The sequence below is a fragment of the Gymnoscopelus braueri genome (assembly GCF_963280865.1).
Source record: "Gymnoscopelus braueri genome assembly, chromosome: 11".
NCBI classification, from domain to species: domain Eukaryota; kingdom Metazoa; phylum Chordata; class Actinopteri; order Myctophiformes; family Myctophidae; genus Gymnoscopelus; species Gymnoscopelus braueri.
In genome coordinates, this window is record NC_137613.1 from 39,388,460 (window position 1) to 39,404,313 (window position 15,854).

A 15,854-nucleotide genomic window follows, 5' to 3' on the forward strand; every position below is an offset into this window, starting at 1 on the left:
AAAACTGGAATTCCTCGTAATTTGCAAATCTAAGCCAAATAAATGATGTCAATAACACACCCCAGCTAGACTCTAATGTAGCCTGACAGTGCATCACAGGTTCGAGTCCCATTCTCGTCAATCCCCATCTCTATCTCCCTGTTTCCTGTCCATCTTCACTATAAATAAAAGCAGAAAAGCCCCCAAAAAGATATAATTTACTTTAAAATAACATAACCCAACTAGAAATATACAATACTTTTATTATTTTTTAACACAAATTACAGACTACAATAAAATAACACTGACGTATACAAAACTATGTAGTGTTGTACATTAATGACATTGATTAATTCACAGCCAGGTGATATAACAAAATGTACTGCTTCCCATGAAGTCCTGTGAGTGAATGGAAGAGCGATGCCATTTGCACACTTCTGTATGTAGTTAATTTAACTCTGAGAGTGTACAATTATAACAGGGTCCTTTTTTTTTACTGCACATTGTATGCACGTCTGAATACCTGCTGCTGTGTGCACGTGATCTGTCACTTAAAGCCAATGATTTCTTGGGTGGCCCACCGGATGAGCTGGTTGTGGTCAAACTGGATGTATTTCCTCCAGTAGCGTCGGTCCCTGCCGTATGTTATGGCGGGATAACACGGACTACCTGAAAGACAAAAAGATATATTTTTTAATGTTGATGTTCTTGAAGAGAAGAGAAGAGAAGAGAAGAGAAGAGAAGAGAAGAGAAGAGAAGAGAAGAGAAGAGAAGAGAAGAGAAGAGAAGAGAAGAGAAGAGAAGAGAATCTATTACTCCCTCTAGAGGTCTAGGAGAAGAGTTTTTGTTGCTGGTGTAAGCGATAGCTCACCAGTATATCACAGTGTAATAATGTTTGTGTGTTCTCACTTATTCCTTGGAAGATCCTTGCGACAGCTCTTCCAGAAAACTTCTCATCACTTCGGTTGGAAAGGAAACTTCTAATGTCTGCCCGGATGTGACCTTCCCAGTCTGACAGCTACACACACACACACACACACACACACACACACACGCACGCGCACACACAAAAGAAATATCTATGAAAGTCCAGCTGTTGTGATATGCTGAAACGAATATCGACCCTGGATGAAATACCCAAATCAAATACTGTAATCCTCTTTCAAGTTAAATTAACACTGATATAGTGTGTGTGTGTGTGTGTGTGTGTGTGTGTGTGTGTGTGTGTGTGTGTGTGCGTTACCTTATATTTGTTGAGGTCATCATCATCCTCGTCCAGAGTGAGTGGGTGGTCTCTGTCTCGTCTCTTGTCAAAGTAGTCAGACAACAGGGTTTTCAGCTTGATACTGCGAGTCTCATCCAACTCATCCACACAGGACTCTACTTTACTGAATGAAACACTGGAACAGCACGCGCACACGCACGCACACGCACGCACGCACGCGCACACACACACACGCATACAGATATGAACATGCAGTCACAAACAAAGTTGAGACACTGCCTTGAAGATGTTGTATTCTTGACACTTTATTAACTTCATAATTCCAATGATTTCTTCAGATTATTATTAGTAGTAGAATTAGTAGTAGTAGTATAACTATTTAGGGAATTTCTCACAGCAGAAATCCCGAGTTAAAAAAAAAAAAAGATCTGATTTGCATAAGATTTGCAGCTCCATCCAATCTTTGTTTAACCTATAACTGAAAAAGGCTGTAACTCGCTTCCTAAGCACTTTTTTTTTTCTTTGAAATTTTTTTAAAAAAAATCTGGCAAAGTTCGCAAGAATTGTTTTATTTTATTGGCAGTGAAAGAGTTAACAGGGGTGCCCTGAGCCAAAATAGTTTTAGAAACATGATACTGTAGATATCTGCCATAAGTCATAGGGTTTAATTATGTGTGTGTGTGTGTGTGTGTGTGTGTGTGTGTGTGTGTGTGTGTGTGTGTGTGTGTGTGTGTGTGTGTGTGTGTGTGTGTGTGTGTGTGTGTGTGTGTGTGTGTGTACCTGCGGAACGCCTTGAAGCTGGATGTCAGCTGGTAGAGCCCTGTTCTCTCTTGTTCTAGCACTCGGTTATGGAGGAACTGACACACTCTGTCCATCTCCTCATCACTGAGGTCACCGAAGGAACGGAAGTAGTATGACAGATCGGAGAATTCAACCAGGATGCCGCTACGACCACCAGCTGACAAACACACACACGTCAGGATTTTCGATTAAATATTCAATTCATGTACACTGTGAAATATTGCAGGTCCACTTGTTTATTTTGATGGAAAAGCTTTATGAAAAGCTTTATTTCGAACATGTTTATTTACAATACTATAATAATACATGTTCGAAAAGGACATTTGTACACGCTCAGTTAAATTAACACTCAGGATTTTACCGTGTGCCGCAGAAAATTCCAGAAAAGACAGAAAGGCACACAAGCCTGGAAAACACAAGTTTTCCAGGCTTGTGTGTGTGAATCATAGTTATCTTTATGTTCTACACAGCATGAGTGAATGGCAACACTTCTTCTTTAAGAACTGTGTTACCACAAATTAGACTCAAATTGTGTCAAACTATACCGAAATCAATGTTACAAGTGATATATGCTTTTTGAAGCGCGTGCTCAAGCGCACACACACACACACACACACAAACACACACACACACACACACACACACGCACACACACACACACAAACAAACGTGTACCAGAGCTATATTGCAGTTGTCTTAGCCCTCTCTTCACAAGAGGAAGCTGCCATCCCATAGTATCAGCCACTTCGACGACATCAAAGTCCACCCCGTTAAAGCTCTCGATGTGCTGGCCTTCCATACGCTTTCTAGCCAGCACCACGGCAACCGGAGGGCAGCTGTTACCATGGCAAACCAGGAACAAACAAAACCACAGTCACATATTGGGAGATACTGTATGTACATATAATGTCTAATATCGTTGCCGTGGGGCAGAAATCTCTTATCTCCATGTTCTAACTTTTAGTTTTTTTTCATAATTGAACGCCCTACTTGATCATACTACAGCGTCACACAAAAGCATCAAAAGTAGCAGATCTCGAGCTTGCAGATCTGCTACTTTTGCCAATTTTGAATGTTAATCCTGAAAAGTAACAAAAAAGTAATAGTTTTGGACATGACATGAGCTTCCCACCCGACAGAGACGATATGTTACAGCTGTGTAATTTCATACAGAATTTAATAATATCTTAATACTGTGTACCAGTTTTGGCCAATTGTAGCATACAGACAGAGATATATGTATGTACTAGTTGAGTTCATTATAGCACACTATATTGGAGAATATTTCATACATCTTAGTGACTTTCTGAAGCTGCTTTGGTCCGTCGTAGCAGGTGATTTTACACACAGACAGGGTGGGGTGGAGAAGCTCCACAAAGCGCTGTGGGTGGAGTTCCAAGTAACACAGCAATGTCTCTACACCTGATGCACGCACACACACACACACACACACACACACACACACACACACACACACACACACCAACATTAGAGGTACAAAATGATATGCTATTTGTTGACAGGTGGTTTTGAATGTATGCATCTATTCATCTCTCCAAACCTACATAATATTTATGTATTATGTTAATGTAATGTGTATTTTATTCCTCACCCTCTTCTGTGATATCCAGAGCCTCCACAGTCTGATGGATAGGGATAGCTCTCTCATGGGTGTGGCACACCCTCTCTCTGGGCCAATCACTGCTCTGCACCGACTCCACTTCCGGGTCGCTTGACCTATGGCGACCTCCCGTTCTGTCATCACCCTGGTTTTCTGATGATGGGGGACAGTGTTCTTGTTTAACCACTTGCTCCTTTTCGCCGACCTCTTCCTCCTCTTTGCACTTGTCCCCTCTGTGTTGGCGTGGCACCTCCTCTTCACAGGGAGGTGATGGAACCTTACAGCAAATAACAAAAACTACCATTATTTTCAACCTCAATTCAGGTTAGTGACTAGTACAACTTCCATGTAAAACGCATGGCTTACAGGTGACAAATCATTTGTTTCCAAAACTACTAATTGACAGCAGGGGTCCTATTATTTTCTGGTATCTCAGCATACCAAGAAATAGCGGTGCCACAGTTAATCAAACTATTAGATTTAATCGATTAAAAAAAGAAAATGATTATCAAATTACAAAAAATAGCAGATGCTTGTATATTGTAGATTGGCTATTTTTGGCTATTTTTGAGCAACACCATTGTACGACAAAGTATAAATTAGGGTTTATAATTAGGGCTTAGAAATTAGGTTGGGATACTTAACGTTGGTCGATTATTTCTCCCCTTCAATAATACCAATTGGTGTCAAAGTTGCAGGACCCATGCTCAGGTGCCAGTCACACACCTGTGACTGTGCTGGCAGGTCGCTCAAAACGAGAGCGATTACCAACAGAAGCATATTGGTGGATTTTGGTAAATTATTTGGGGGCGCGACCCACACGTTTAGCTGTGTTGCTCATTCCACGATTGCACGATCCTTACAAGTTAAACCTCGTTGTAAAAGTGACTAATCGACGATAAAAATGATATAAATACAATACCAATTGGCATTATTGAAGGGGGGAAATAATCGAACAAAGTTACGTTTCCGAACTTTTTGTGGAGGAGTTTATTTATATACTGTATACATACATACATACATTCACACAGCATATATAAATTATTATTATCCAGAATCCTTATTATCCAGAAACACGCTTCTCGATTAATCAAAAAGTGGTACTTTTCCAATGAATTACCTCTTCAGCAGGAGGCAATGGTACGTCCCTCTGGTGGCCAGGGTCTGTGGACTGCACCATTTGGGGCTGGTTAGGGGTCTTCATGCTACTCTCCTGTTCACAGAAATCCATCATCTCCAGCAGTTCTGAATCCTCAATGTCCTCTGCATGCTGACAGACACAATGGAGACATCTGCTGTCACATGGTCCAAGGGGGTGATACAATTTCAATGTATCACAAGTTCGCCATCTCTTTCACTTACTCACATGCACATTTACCTTGGCTAGTTCTTTTTGTTTCTGGTCTATCTGTCGACATTTGCAGGACGGGAAGGCCATCTGGACGAGTCTCTTCACCGTGTAGAAGTCTACTGTGTCTGCATGGATGTGACGACGCAACTCATGGAGGTCCCCACCCTGCACATACACACACAATTTTAAAATTTGCTTCTTCTTCTTTTGCTGAATCAAACTTGCATCAGTAAATTAAAACCACGTAACTTTACCACGAGGGTTTTAGGCCGGGATCAGCCCAATGCCGATGCTCAGCTTCAGTACAATACATACAAATACATGGATACATAGTACAGACAGACAAACACAACTATAATAAGGACTAACCTCTGGGTCCAGGAAGAGGTGGCAGTGGGCCGGTTGTCCATCTCTCCCTGACCTCCCAATTTCTTGAACGTAACTTTCAAAGCTCTGAAACAAAAGAAAACATTGTTAATTTAACTGAAATTTATGCTACAATAAATAAAATAAACAATTACATAAATAAACACTTAACAGCTTTGAAAACTGTGCTTTGTGTACATCTGTTAGATGTACACAAAGAAACAGCAGTGTTTCAAAGGCAGCCATCTGAGGCCATCGGGTCTCAGGTCTAAATGGGTTAAATGTGTGTCATACAGTATAATCAAACCTTGGGCATATTGTAGTGAACTATTCCGCGAACATCCGATTTATCCAAGCCCATGCCAAAAGCCACGGTAGCCACCACCACCCTCAGCTCCCCGCACATGAAGTTGTTCTGGACACGACGTCGCTCCGATGCGGACAGGCCGGCATGGTACGACTCCGCCTGCCATTTTAACGGCTTACGGATCTTCTTTCTGGCTAAATACACAGAATGGTGAAACGGGGATGACAGCAGGAGAGGTTAGATAAATCTCAAAGAAAAAAATAAATATCAAAGTGTGTTTTGAGCGTAATAATTACTGTTTTGAATTTGAAACACACACACACACACATAATTCCTTTCCTTTTAACATATATAAAGAAAGCAATAGAACTAGGTTAATCGTTTTGATGATAAAAGACAAGAAAAGTCATCCTTTACCCATGTCTTTCTTCTTCTGTCCTGCAGGATTGCTCTGAGTCTGGCTGCTGGGCTTCAAGTGAATATTTTCCTTCACTAGCACCCCCTGTAGGCAGGTCCTGAGCAGTGCCGACACACGAGTAGTCTCTTCTCTTCTGGTGCAGTAGACAATGATGGAGTCCAGACAACCAAAACGATCTCCTTTCAACAGGGATACTAAAGCCTGGGAGAGAGACAGACAGAAGGAGAAGGGGGAAAAAAACAAGAGAGAGAGTTAGAGGGCAAGTGGGCGATACAAAAAGTGTTATTTGGTTATTTCAATGAGGATATACAGTATGTATAAGCCAGTGCACAGTCACAGACCCTATTGTCTCTGTCGGGCAGAAACCAGCTTTCTCCATCTTTTTATTTTTTGTAATAAATCAGTGCTATTGAACACCCTTTACGTCTATGTGTGGGTTTTGCAAATATTTAACCAATGAAAAGTAATAAAAGGCACTTCTGACTAAACCTCCAAACTCCATTGGATCCGCAAACTGTCTAACTCCACATGAGCTGTATTTGGGTAAAGTGATGACAATAAGGACACATTCAAGTATCTGACAATGTATAAAGTCACCATCCCAACTTTGATGAGGCAGATTGTGTTGTTCTAAAAAAAAAAATTCCATTTCCTGAAAAGTTAATAGTTCATTTCTGCCCGAAAGCACAAGGGTTTGAATCCAATCCCCACGTTTCCGTGTCTCTTGTCTCAGGCCCGACCCCCCTACACACACACACACACACACACACACACACACACAATACCTTGTCCTTCTCTCTGTCCATAGACACAGACAGCACCAGGTTAGGAGGCACCGCGGCAGACCTCACAGAGATGCCTTCCTCGTCGTTGATGTCCAGGTGGTGAGCTATGTCCAAGGCAGTGGACAACGTGGCTGTGGCAGTGAGACCCAGAAGGCAACGCACCCCCAAACGCTCTCGTAGTACCTACAAACACATATGCTGTATTTTTTAAGATTCTTTTAAGTACTAAAAATTATAATCATCTGTAGCATTAATGGGTTCCCTGAAGCAGTGGTTCTCAAAGTGGGGTCTGCGGACCCCCCAGGGGTTCTTGAGGGGGTTCCAGGGTCACCTGATTGATAGTTAGGAACCAAATTGATCTTTATGGGGCTGTAACTCTGAGAGTATGCAAATGGAACCAATTTTTTCTACACTTTCAAGAGTTATAGGGTTCCGTGGTCTAATCTAATGCATGAATAAACTGGGGGTCCTTGAAATCAAAAAGTTTGAGAATCACTGCCCTGAAGAGACAGGTATGAGAACACTACACGCACCTTACAGAGCCTCAGGTAGCAGGGTCTGAAGTTGTGTGACCACTCAGACACACAATGCGCTTCGTCAATACAAGCGAAGGCCACAGGGGGGAGCTGCTGAGCTGAGGGCAGACAGCCTGAACCTGATCCACCGCCCCCCACCAGAGCCTCAGGGGACAGGAGCAACACACACACCTCTCCTGACTTCACCTGGAGGGACAAGTTGTTTTTAAGGCATTTATGATTGTATTAGACAGAACAGTAAAAATGAATAATTACATAAACACACACAGACAGTGATTCTGTGTGTACCTCCTTACCTTTTCAATAGCTGCTTCCCTCTGTTTCATGGACATGTTGGAGTGGATGCATGCTGCCTTCAACCCAGGTGGCAGACCAGAGACCTGCGCACACACACACGCACACACACACACACACACACACAGTACAGATGAAAATTAGCCAACTCTGGCTAACTCTGGCTCATTCACGTGGATGTGAAAAACTGACATGTTGATTAATGTACACTGTCCCCGATAAATAAACAAACATTGCATACTGTACAATGAGCTGGTGTGTGTTTTCTTGACACATTAGGGCCCAAATGTTCAACCTGAAACCAGTTGATTGAGTTTCGGCATGTGAAATTGGTGTAAATCCAATTAGATTTGACTAAAGATTCATTTAGTTGAGGTTAGGGAATATGGAATGAATGTAAGCAAAAGTTCCCAAAAATGTGCAAATTTAATGTGTGTGCATGTGTGCGTGTGTACCTGGTCATCCATCAGTGAGACCAGAGGGGAGACAACCAGCACGATGCTTTTAGATCTCTGAGCATACAGATAGGCTGGGAGCTGGTAACACAATGATTTACCCATCCCTGTTGACAACACAACCAGGGTAGAGAGACCTACAAGACAGGAGAGGGAGCAAAGGAGGGAGAGAAGGTAAAGGAGAGAGGAGGAGAAAATGGAGAAAAAGTGTAACTACTAACTGTTACAGGTGAAGTCTACCTAAAGAGGAGATTTCCCTAAAAATCTCCAACATTTATTTCAAGGTCAAAGTGAATGCAAGTCCCATTTCAATCCTCACAATGTGCACCTCCTCTCTTGACAGAAAGAGTGTGAGTGTCTGTGTGTGTGTGCGCGCGTGTGTGTACAGTACAGTGTGTGTACAGTACATACTGTACCTGACAGTATCCTCATAATGGCCTCCTCTTGTCCTGGTCGGAATGACTGGTAGCCAAAATCATTCAGAGCCTTGTACACATCAGCAGGTGTTGCTACACACACATATACACAAACTCAATTATTAAACTTAACATCAACAACGTTTTATTTATTTAGGATTTCACGAAATTGATGTGCAATATTATATACAGGTTCTAGGAGGTGTGTATGTGTGACCAGGTTTGGGGTGTGTGTGTGTGTGTGTACCCTGGACTTTTCCATCATCTCCTACACTATACAATGGCTCCATGGGTGGAGGAGGGGCGGGCCGTTCGTAGTCGGGGCGAATCACATTCAACAGCACCTCGTCCTGTTTACTGTCCACCTTCTGGTCCTTATCTGGCTCCACAACATTTGTAGTAGGCTGAGTAACTGCAACACACACACACACACACACACACACACACACACACACACACACACACACACACACACACACACACACACACACACACACACACACACACACACACACACACACACACACACACACACACACACACACACACACACACACACACACACACACACACACACACACACACACACACACACTTGAATATGATCCATGTAAATTCTCCAAAATATGTATATGTACACACAAATATAAAGACCCACCAAAAGAAAGACCAGAGAAGTGGAGCATTCACAAACCAGGTGGTAAAGATTAGAGCAAGCCCTACTGTACACCTGACAGCATGCAATATATGCAACACATGCAAAGTTTTACTGTTTTAAAACAGATCAGGGTAATCTCATGACTCCTGCAGCAATCATGCAACACGTTATAAAAAGAAGCATTTGGTAAGCACTGCGGGCAAGACATTTAACGATTCATATACTGGGGACAGTGCAGTTATAAGGTATAGGCTCTAGTCACAGTAAAATCCTCTGTGTTAGTTTTTCCATTTGTACAAACCTACCTCTGCAAATGTACCCAATCCACTTGGGTTACATTTTGTACACTTTCACAGTTAAATATATTTTTTTAACTCTTTTTTTATATTGTCAGTTGTGTTGCAGTATTATAGCATCACATACACAAACAATAGTGATATTGCTTTATATTAACTCACTATTTTATTGTGTATGTTGAACAGACATACAGTACAGTACCTAGTGTTCCCGTTGCCCTGGCAACCTCCTCCAAGGTGGGCAGTTCAAAAGGCTCCTCTTCTACAGTGTCCGCTATCTGAGACAGAGATGGGGGAGGGGCTACAGAACAGAGGAAAAGCAGCTTGAGATGAATATCGTCGATGTCGGGGGGAAACCTTGGATGGATCCGATGTAGTTATTATTTAGTCACATGCTTCTGGTACTTATTTTCCATCAATTACACACCCCATGAAGCCTTTTTTTGACGCATTCCTAAGCCAATAATATGATGACCAGGTGTATTTCCGGTAGGAGACTCAAAGAGACTCCTTTGAGTCTCCTATCGGATACATTGGCATCTTTCCGCCGGTAATCAAATTATTGGCTTAAGAATGCCACAACAACTAAAAGTCACAATATGGATGTAATATCAATATATTTGCCTAGTTCTAATGTGAATGCTTACACAGTGTGCCGTGTTGACTCTCTCTTACCTGGCCCCTTACAGTCCATGGCCCAGTGTCCAGTGCCTCCACACTTGAAACAGCTGTCACCCTGTCGATTCATCCCCCCTCTGAAACCTCCCCTGAAACCTCCCCTTCCTCTGCCAAAGCCACCCCCACCCCCAAAACGCTCTCCTTTCAGCGCAAACTTCGCCATGACCATCTGAAACACACATACACAGAAACTCACATCACTTGTAACTCAGTACACTACACTAGTGAGTTAATTCTACTCACTGATATAAATATATTCTTAGAAGAGAATTACATACACAAACAGTTGTATTTTCATATTAAGTACATTGGTGAACATTCAATCCCAACTTCATCATTTACAAATTTCAAATTCTACATTTGTCAAGTCATTCACACAGAACACCACAAGCATCTGCTCCCAATTTACCTGTTTGCGTAGGCCCAGCCCTCTCATTGCGTACCCTTTGACATGAGATTTCTTCTTTAAGTTGATCTTCAGAAAGTTGGCGTCTGAATTTTTTACGACACTGTCCAAATAAAGCAACAATAATATACATAACATAACCACACACAATTCAGCTGGATAGCTTGGCACCCCTACTTTAGGCATATTATTATAATAGGTGAACATTTGTCAAATATTGCTGATCTACAAGCTCACAATGCAACGTGTTGTGAGCATGTAGATCAACTATTTTCGACAAGAGATTTGGATGCCTAACATCCTACTTCCCAGTACTGAATACCAATTTGAGCTCACCTGGGTCTAACAATCTGAATGTGTCGTGATTTGTTTGCTTTGGCATCCTCTTCATCCACCTCTCCAAACAAGTTCTCCTGGGGGGCCTTAAGATAAGGTAAAATGCATTTACATAATAAATACAAAATATTTGTTCTATTATTATGGAACGTACTGTATGCAGAATTGTATTATGCCGTCACGTTTTACAGGAACACTGGGGTGAAATGAAAGAAAGAAAGAAATGCTTACTTTAGCAATTGGCTTGATGTCTTTCTTCTCTTCTTCATCTTCTTCTTCCTCCTCTCCCTTCTTTCTTCTCCTCTTCTTCTTCCCTCCCTCTCCGGCTGGTGTTGTGTTTCCATCAGAACCCGCCTCCTTCTTTCTGCTGGTCCGCTGCCTCTTCTTCACCCCACCCTCCTCTGCCACCTCTCCTTCTGTGTCCTCTCCCTCTCTCTGTCTCTTCGCCCCTCTCTTCTTCTTGACTCCTTTCGTTTCCGGCAGGGCCTCATCGTTCACGTCCCCCTGCCCTCCTTCAACGCCCTCCCCTCCTTCTCCTCCTGCCATCGCTTTCTTCTTTCCTCCTCGTCTCCGGCTTTGTGGGGCAGGTTTAGACGTAGCAGCATGGACCTCTCCGTTCTCGTCTCCATCCTCTCTTCTTTCACTCTCTTCCTGTCCTTTCTTTTGTCTTTTCCCTCCTTTTCTTCCTCTGTCACCTTCTGTTCCTTCTTCTCGTCCTACTCCTCCAGATGCAGTCTCTCCTAATCCTGTCGCCGTGTCCCCTCCTCCTCTCACTCCTTCTTCCTCCATCTCTCTTGTTTCTTGTATCATTCTCTCCAGCTCCAACTCCCTTGTTTCTTGTCTTGTTCTCTCCAGCTCTACCTCTCTTTCTTGTCTTATTCTCTCCAGCTCTACCTCTCTTTTTTGTCTTATTCTCTCCAGCTCTGCTTCTCGGTTGCCTGCCACGGGCTTCTCCCCTTCCGCCACCTCTCCGAACACCTGACATCTCTCCAGCCAGCCTCGGTCCAACAAACTCAGCCTGCTGACCAGGGCCGGACGGTCGCCGCCCCCCCGCAGGCCCTCTCTCCCTCCACTGAAAGCATCTAAAGATTCACCTCCTCTCAGGACCCCTAATGCGTGGGAATTATCCAAAACACCTGCGTCTCCTTGCGAAGTCCCAGCATTCTGGTCATCTCCTTGGGAAGTAGCAAGACTTTCCCCATGTCCTTTCAAGCCGCTTAAAGCTCCTGTGCGTCCTGGGGGAGATTCAGTCACAGTCGATTTGGTTGGAGACCGAGATAAACCGGGAGCATTGCGCTTACCAGCGGTAATACTCACACTCTCACTATTACTACCGTTGTCTCTAATAGTAGAACTAACGGGTTCATCACAGGACATGAGAGCAGGATCGAAGTGTTCAAATGGCGCTTCAGGCTCCGTTGGACATGGCGTCTTCATAGCCAAAGACCCTGGGCAGGTATCGGCTCGTCTATGGAGAGAGGAGCATGTGAATTCAAATGAACCCTCTTAAATTATCAGTTTGTTGGGGTACATGATGGTTACAGTAGATTATGTTGACAGTTTATAGCTCCACAATCCTCCATGACATGGTCTGTTTAAAAGTCTGTAATATAAAAGCCATTCTTATAGTACATAGGCCTGCACAGTATAATCCTCACTGTTAATTTATCTACTATTTACAGGTCCATTTGGTTACATTTGCAAGAGCATTAAGAGTTAAATGAACACTCATTCCTTAACTGTTTATATTCATACACCTTTTAAAAAAACGGTTTTTAATGACCTTGGAGTGAAGGGGCTTGACCTTGGAGTGAAGGGGCTTGACCTTGGAGTGAAGGGGCTTGACTTGGCTGGAGTGGCCAGGGTGAGAGGAGAGGAGGCTGTTGTTGCAGCGGGGCTGCCTGGTTGTCCTCCTGTCTGTCTGTCCTTCCAGGACTTGAGGGGAGTACGTCCAGGAGTCAAAGACTTCTTCAATGAGGCAGGCCTCTCCTAGACAAACAAAAAGAATAAGAATAACAAAGTTAATAATCATTTAAAAAAAGTTTTGTTTTAACATTTATATAACCAGGGAGATCTGGCCAAGACAGACATGCAGCATAATAAAAAAAAAAAAAAAGGAGACAGAAATAAAATAAATCACGTTTCAGAAGAGAATTCTACAGTACAGTAGATGCAAAAACATTGACATATCTGCCACTACTTCTTTCATTTTGGATTAAAAAGCATTTCGCTCATGTTACAAAGAAATCCAATAAAAAGAGTATATATATTTTTTAAAGCATTTCGTGAAATTAATCGATTTAGTTTCAAGTCATTCTGTATTCCATCTCCATGGTGAAAAATACGCAAATTACCTTTTCACCATTTCAGAAAGCACTCCTGACTGAGAGCGCAATATGGAAGCAGAACAAGAATTGCCTTATGTATGGTATAAAGCGGTTTTAATGACAGTGTATTTGCATACATTATTAATTAGTTAGTAAATGCATTCAGAATAGATTCAATAATATTTTCAAAGCCATTAACTTATCTCTGTGATCAACCGTTTTGCTTTCTATTTCAAAAGACAAAAACATGTTAAGCTCAAAGTGGCTGTAGCCTATAAAGTCTAAACCAAAACTATTAAGCACATTTTCATTTCTCTCTCCCTTTCTGACTCTTTTGCCTTTCTCTCGCTCCCTCCCATTACTTCCTACCTTAGAAGTGAGAGAAGTCAGATTGCTTTTAAGCTTCATTCCGTAGTACTGGGCAGAGGCCTGAAGACTCTCTCTGTCCTGCGGGGTGAGACTAGGAGAGGGCACGGGCCGACTGCTGCGATTCAGATGAGAACCCCAACACCCCGACTCCTGAATGGACGGACAGGTAGAGATAGATGTTTGGATGGAGATAGGGATGAACAGGTAGACATGAAGGTAACGGGAGAGAGAGAGACAGTGAGTGATACAGTAGTACAGAGACAACAACGCAAGGAAGAGAAACCGCACCTCAGAGACAATACAGTACACAGAAAAATCTGCTGTGTTAATTCAACTCAGAGAGTGTACAAATATAGTTTGGTTAGTCAGTGGCTGCACACATGTCCGAGTTCCAAACGGATAAAACAACACTGAGGATTGTACTGTGTAGCATCATTGGAATCAAATTCAGACTGAGAACATGAATACATTTAAGCTAACAAGTTGTGATGAATAGTTCTCTTCCAGTTTACTTTGGATTGCACTCTTGTCCGTCCGTTTCGTCACAGGCGACACTCACACTCACACGCACACGCACACACACACACACAGTAAAGGTACCTTTGGATCTGTGTTGGTCTCAGCTGTAGACCTAGGCTCGGTGTGTCCATTGTTTCCATTATTAATGCTGCTGTTCTCCTTGGCTTGTTTCAGATTACGATATTCTTTATACAACTCTGAAATACATACACAATAATAATCACCATCATCATCATCATCATCATCATCATCACTCCAGATGCCTCAGAGTATTTGTTTGATTTGGTTTTACTTCCAACAATGCATCTGTGTAGTTATTGATCTTCTTAATATCTGATTAGACTCAGATTAAGCATTGAATACTAAACTGCAATAAGAGCTATACTCACGCTTAGTTTCTTCTGGGGCTTGGTCAATGTCCTCCTGTGACACACAGATCACCTCCTCAATTTTAACATGCTGTAGATATCATACTCTGCATATCACTTCTGCTGTTTTCAATTTCTGTTAGTATATTATGTTTTTTATTGTTTCAGTATACATCTAAAACAATCCCCCAGCACATGTATAGACAGAAAAAAATATAATAATAGTGACAGTAATAATAATAAACCAAATCAACACAATATAACATAAATGTCAAAACAAAAAACAAACAGAAACAAAACACTGCCATACATTGTATACTGTCATATACTCATATTCATTTTACTTTTGTGTTTTCACCAATGCTTTTAAAGGTGAAAACCTAAAAGGATGCTGTTGCTGTTTTAAATTTCAAGAGCAATGTTTCAACTACATTGAGTAAAACCACTATGATACTTACAACACCCAATAGGGTAACTTAACTTTATAATGTGGTCGTTATGATACATACAGACGTACGTTATCCAATATTCTTTTCACCTCTGTGGACTTTTGTTTATTATTACCTTATTGGGTTTCCTCTCATGTTGTCCGACAAACGATTGCTCCCAGTCTTTTAGAAGAATCTTCACCTCATTGTAGCGATCCATGTCGACCACTGATATTCTCCAGGTAACTTTAGTTTAATAACATGTCACTTCATTCACCGACTGAAGCGCTGTTCTTGTACCGTAGTTTACTGTGTGCTGCTGCTTCATGTGAACTGTGATCGCTGCAGTGTTTACAGATCCTTCTAGTTGTGCTGCAGGACTTCCGCGATCATTTTCGCGCGCTGAGTGACTTACAGTCGTGTTGCCAGGTTTGACTTTATCCCTAACTAAATCATGCCAAAATTCCAGTTTCAAGTTTTTAGAGTATGATATGGTAAAAATGGTAAGTGATCAGCCTGAGAGAGTGTTTACTGGGGTCTGTGCTGCTTAATTAAATTACATTCCATTATTATTGTCGAACAATCAACTATATATAATACAATATATATATATAACCAGCAAATCATTCAAGTAAAGACGGTGCTGCCCACACACTTTTTCACTGATCTCGAGTATGCTGCCACCCACAGGCAAACCTCTTCTTCCTTTTGGCGTTTAACGGTGGCTGGCAGGCAGAATCCTATGTGTTGCATTACTGCCACCCTCTGGAGTTTGTTAACTCCTACAGTGTCCAGTTAGTTAGATAAAAGTATCTGATCAGCTTTCTTTAGAGAGAACAGGTCCAACAGGACGTCTTGCCATAGATACTTCCACCACACTCCAGTTGTATACCCTTTTGCCTTCCTCTCCTCCAG

At 42.1% G+C, this 15,854-nt stretch overlaps 1 protein-coding gene across 1 annotated transcript; it reads right to left on the reverse strand.

Annotated features, from left to right (window-relative positions):
* Positions 1-222: 222 nt before the first annotated feature.
* recql4 (RecQ helicase-like 4) lies at positions 223-15,294 on the reverse strand. The gene is made up of 28 exons (XM_080442443.1): positions 15,076-15,294; positions 14,533-14,566; positions 14,225-14,340; positions 13,625-13,774; positions 12,712-12,917; positions 11,160-12,396; positions 10,929-11,014; positions 10,596-10,695; positions 10,184-10,355; positions 9,711-9,809; positions 8,802-8,966; positions 8,555-8,647; positions 8,139-8,275; positions 7,686-7,769; positions 7,387-7,575; positions 6,854-7,036; positions 6,068-6,269; positions 5,651-5,844; positions 5,347-5,430; positions 5,005-5,142; positions 4,747-4,896; positions 3,618-3,903; positions 3,298-3,427; positions 2,681-2,841; positions 1,985-2,162; positions 1,223-1,379; positions 889-997; positions 223-648 (listed from the first exon to the last, which is right to left on the reverse strand). The coding sequence occupies exons 1-28, from the start codon at positions 15,157-15,159 to the stop codon at positions 527-529; spliced, it is 5,046 nt and encodes a 1,681-aa protein (XP_080298569.1). The 5' UTR covers positions 15,160-15,294; the 3' UTR covers positions 223-526.
* Positions 15,295-15,854: the final 560 nt, after the last annotated feature.

Bases quoted from the DNA above. Each gene is read 5' to 3' on its own strand.
- recql4 (XM_080442443.1), bottom strand. From the start codon at position 15,159: ATGGATCGCTACAATGAGGTGAAGATTCTTCTAAAAGACTGGGAGCAA. The intron at 12,918-13,624 runs GTAGGAAGTAAT...TTGTTTGTCTAG, and splicing joins TGACTTCTCTCACTTCTAAG to GAGAGGCCTGCCTCATTGAA. The intron at 8,967-9,710 runs GTACTGTACTGT...TGTGTGTTGCAG, and splicing joins CAGGGCAACGGGAACACTAG to TTACTCAGCCTACTACAAAT.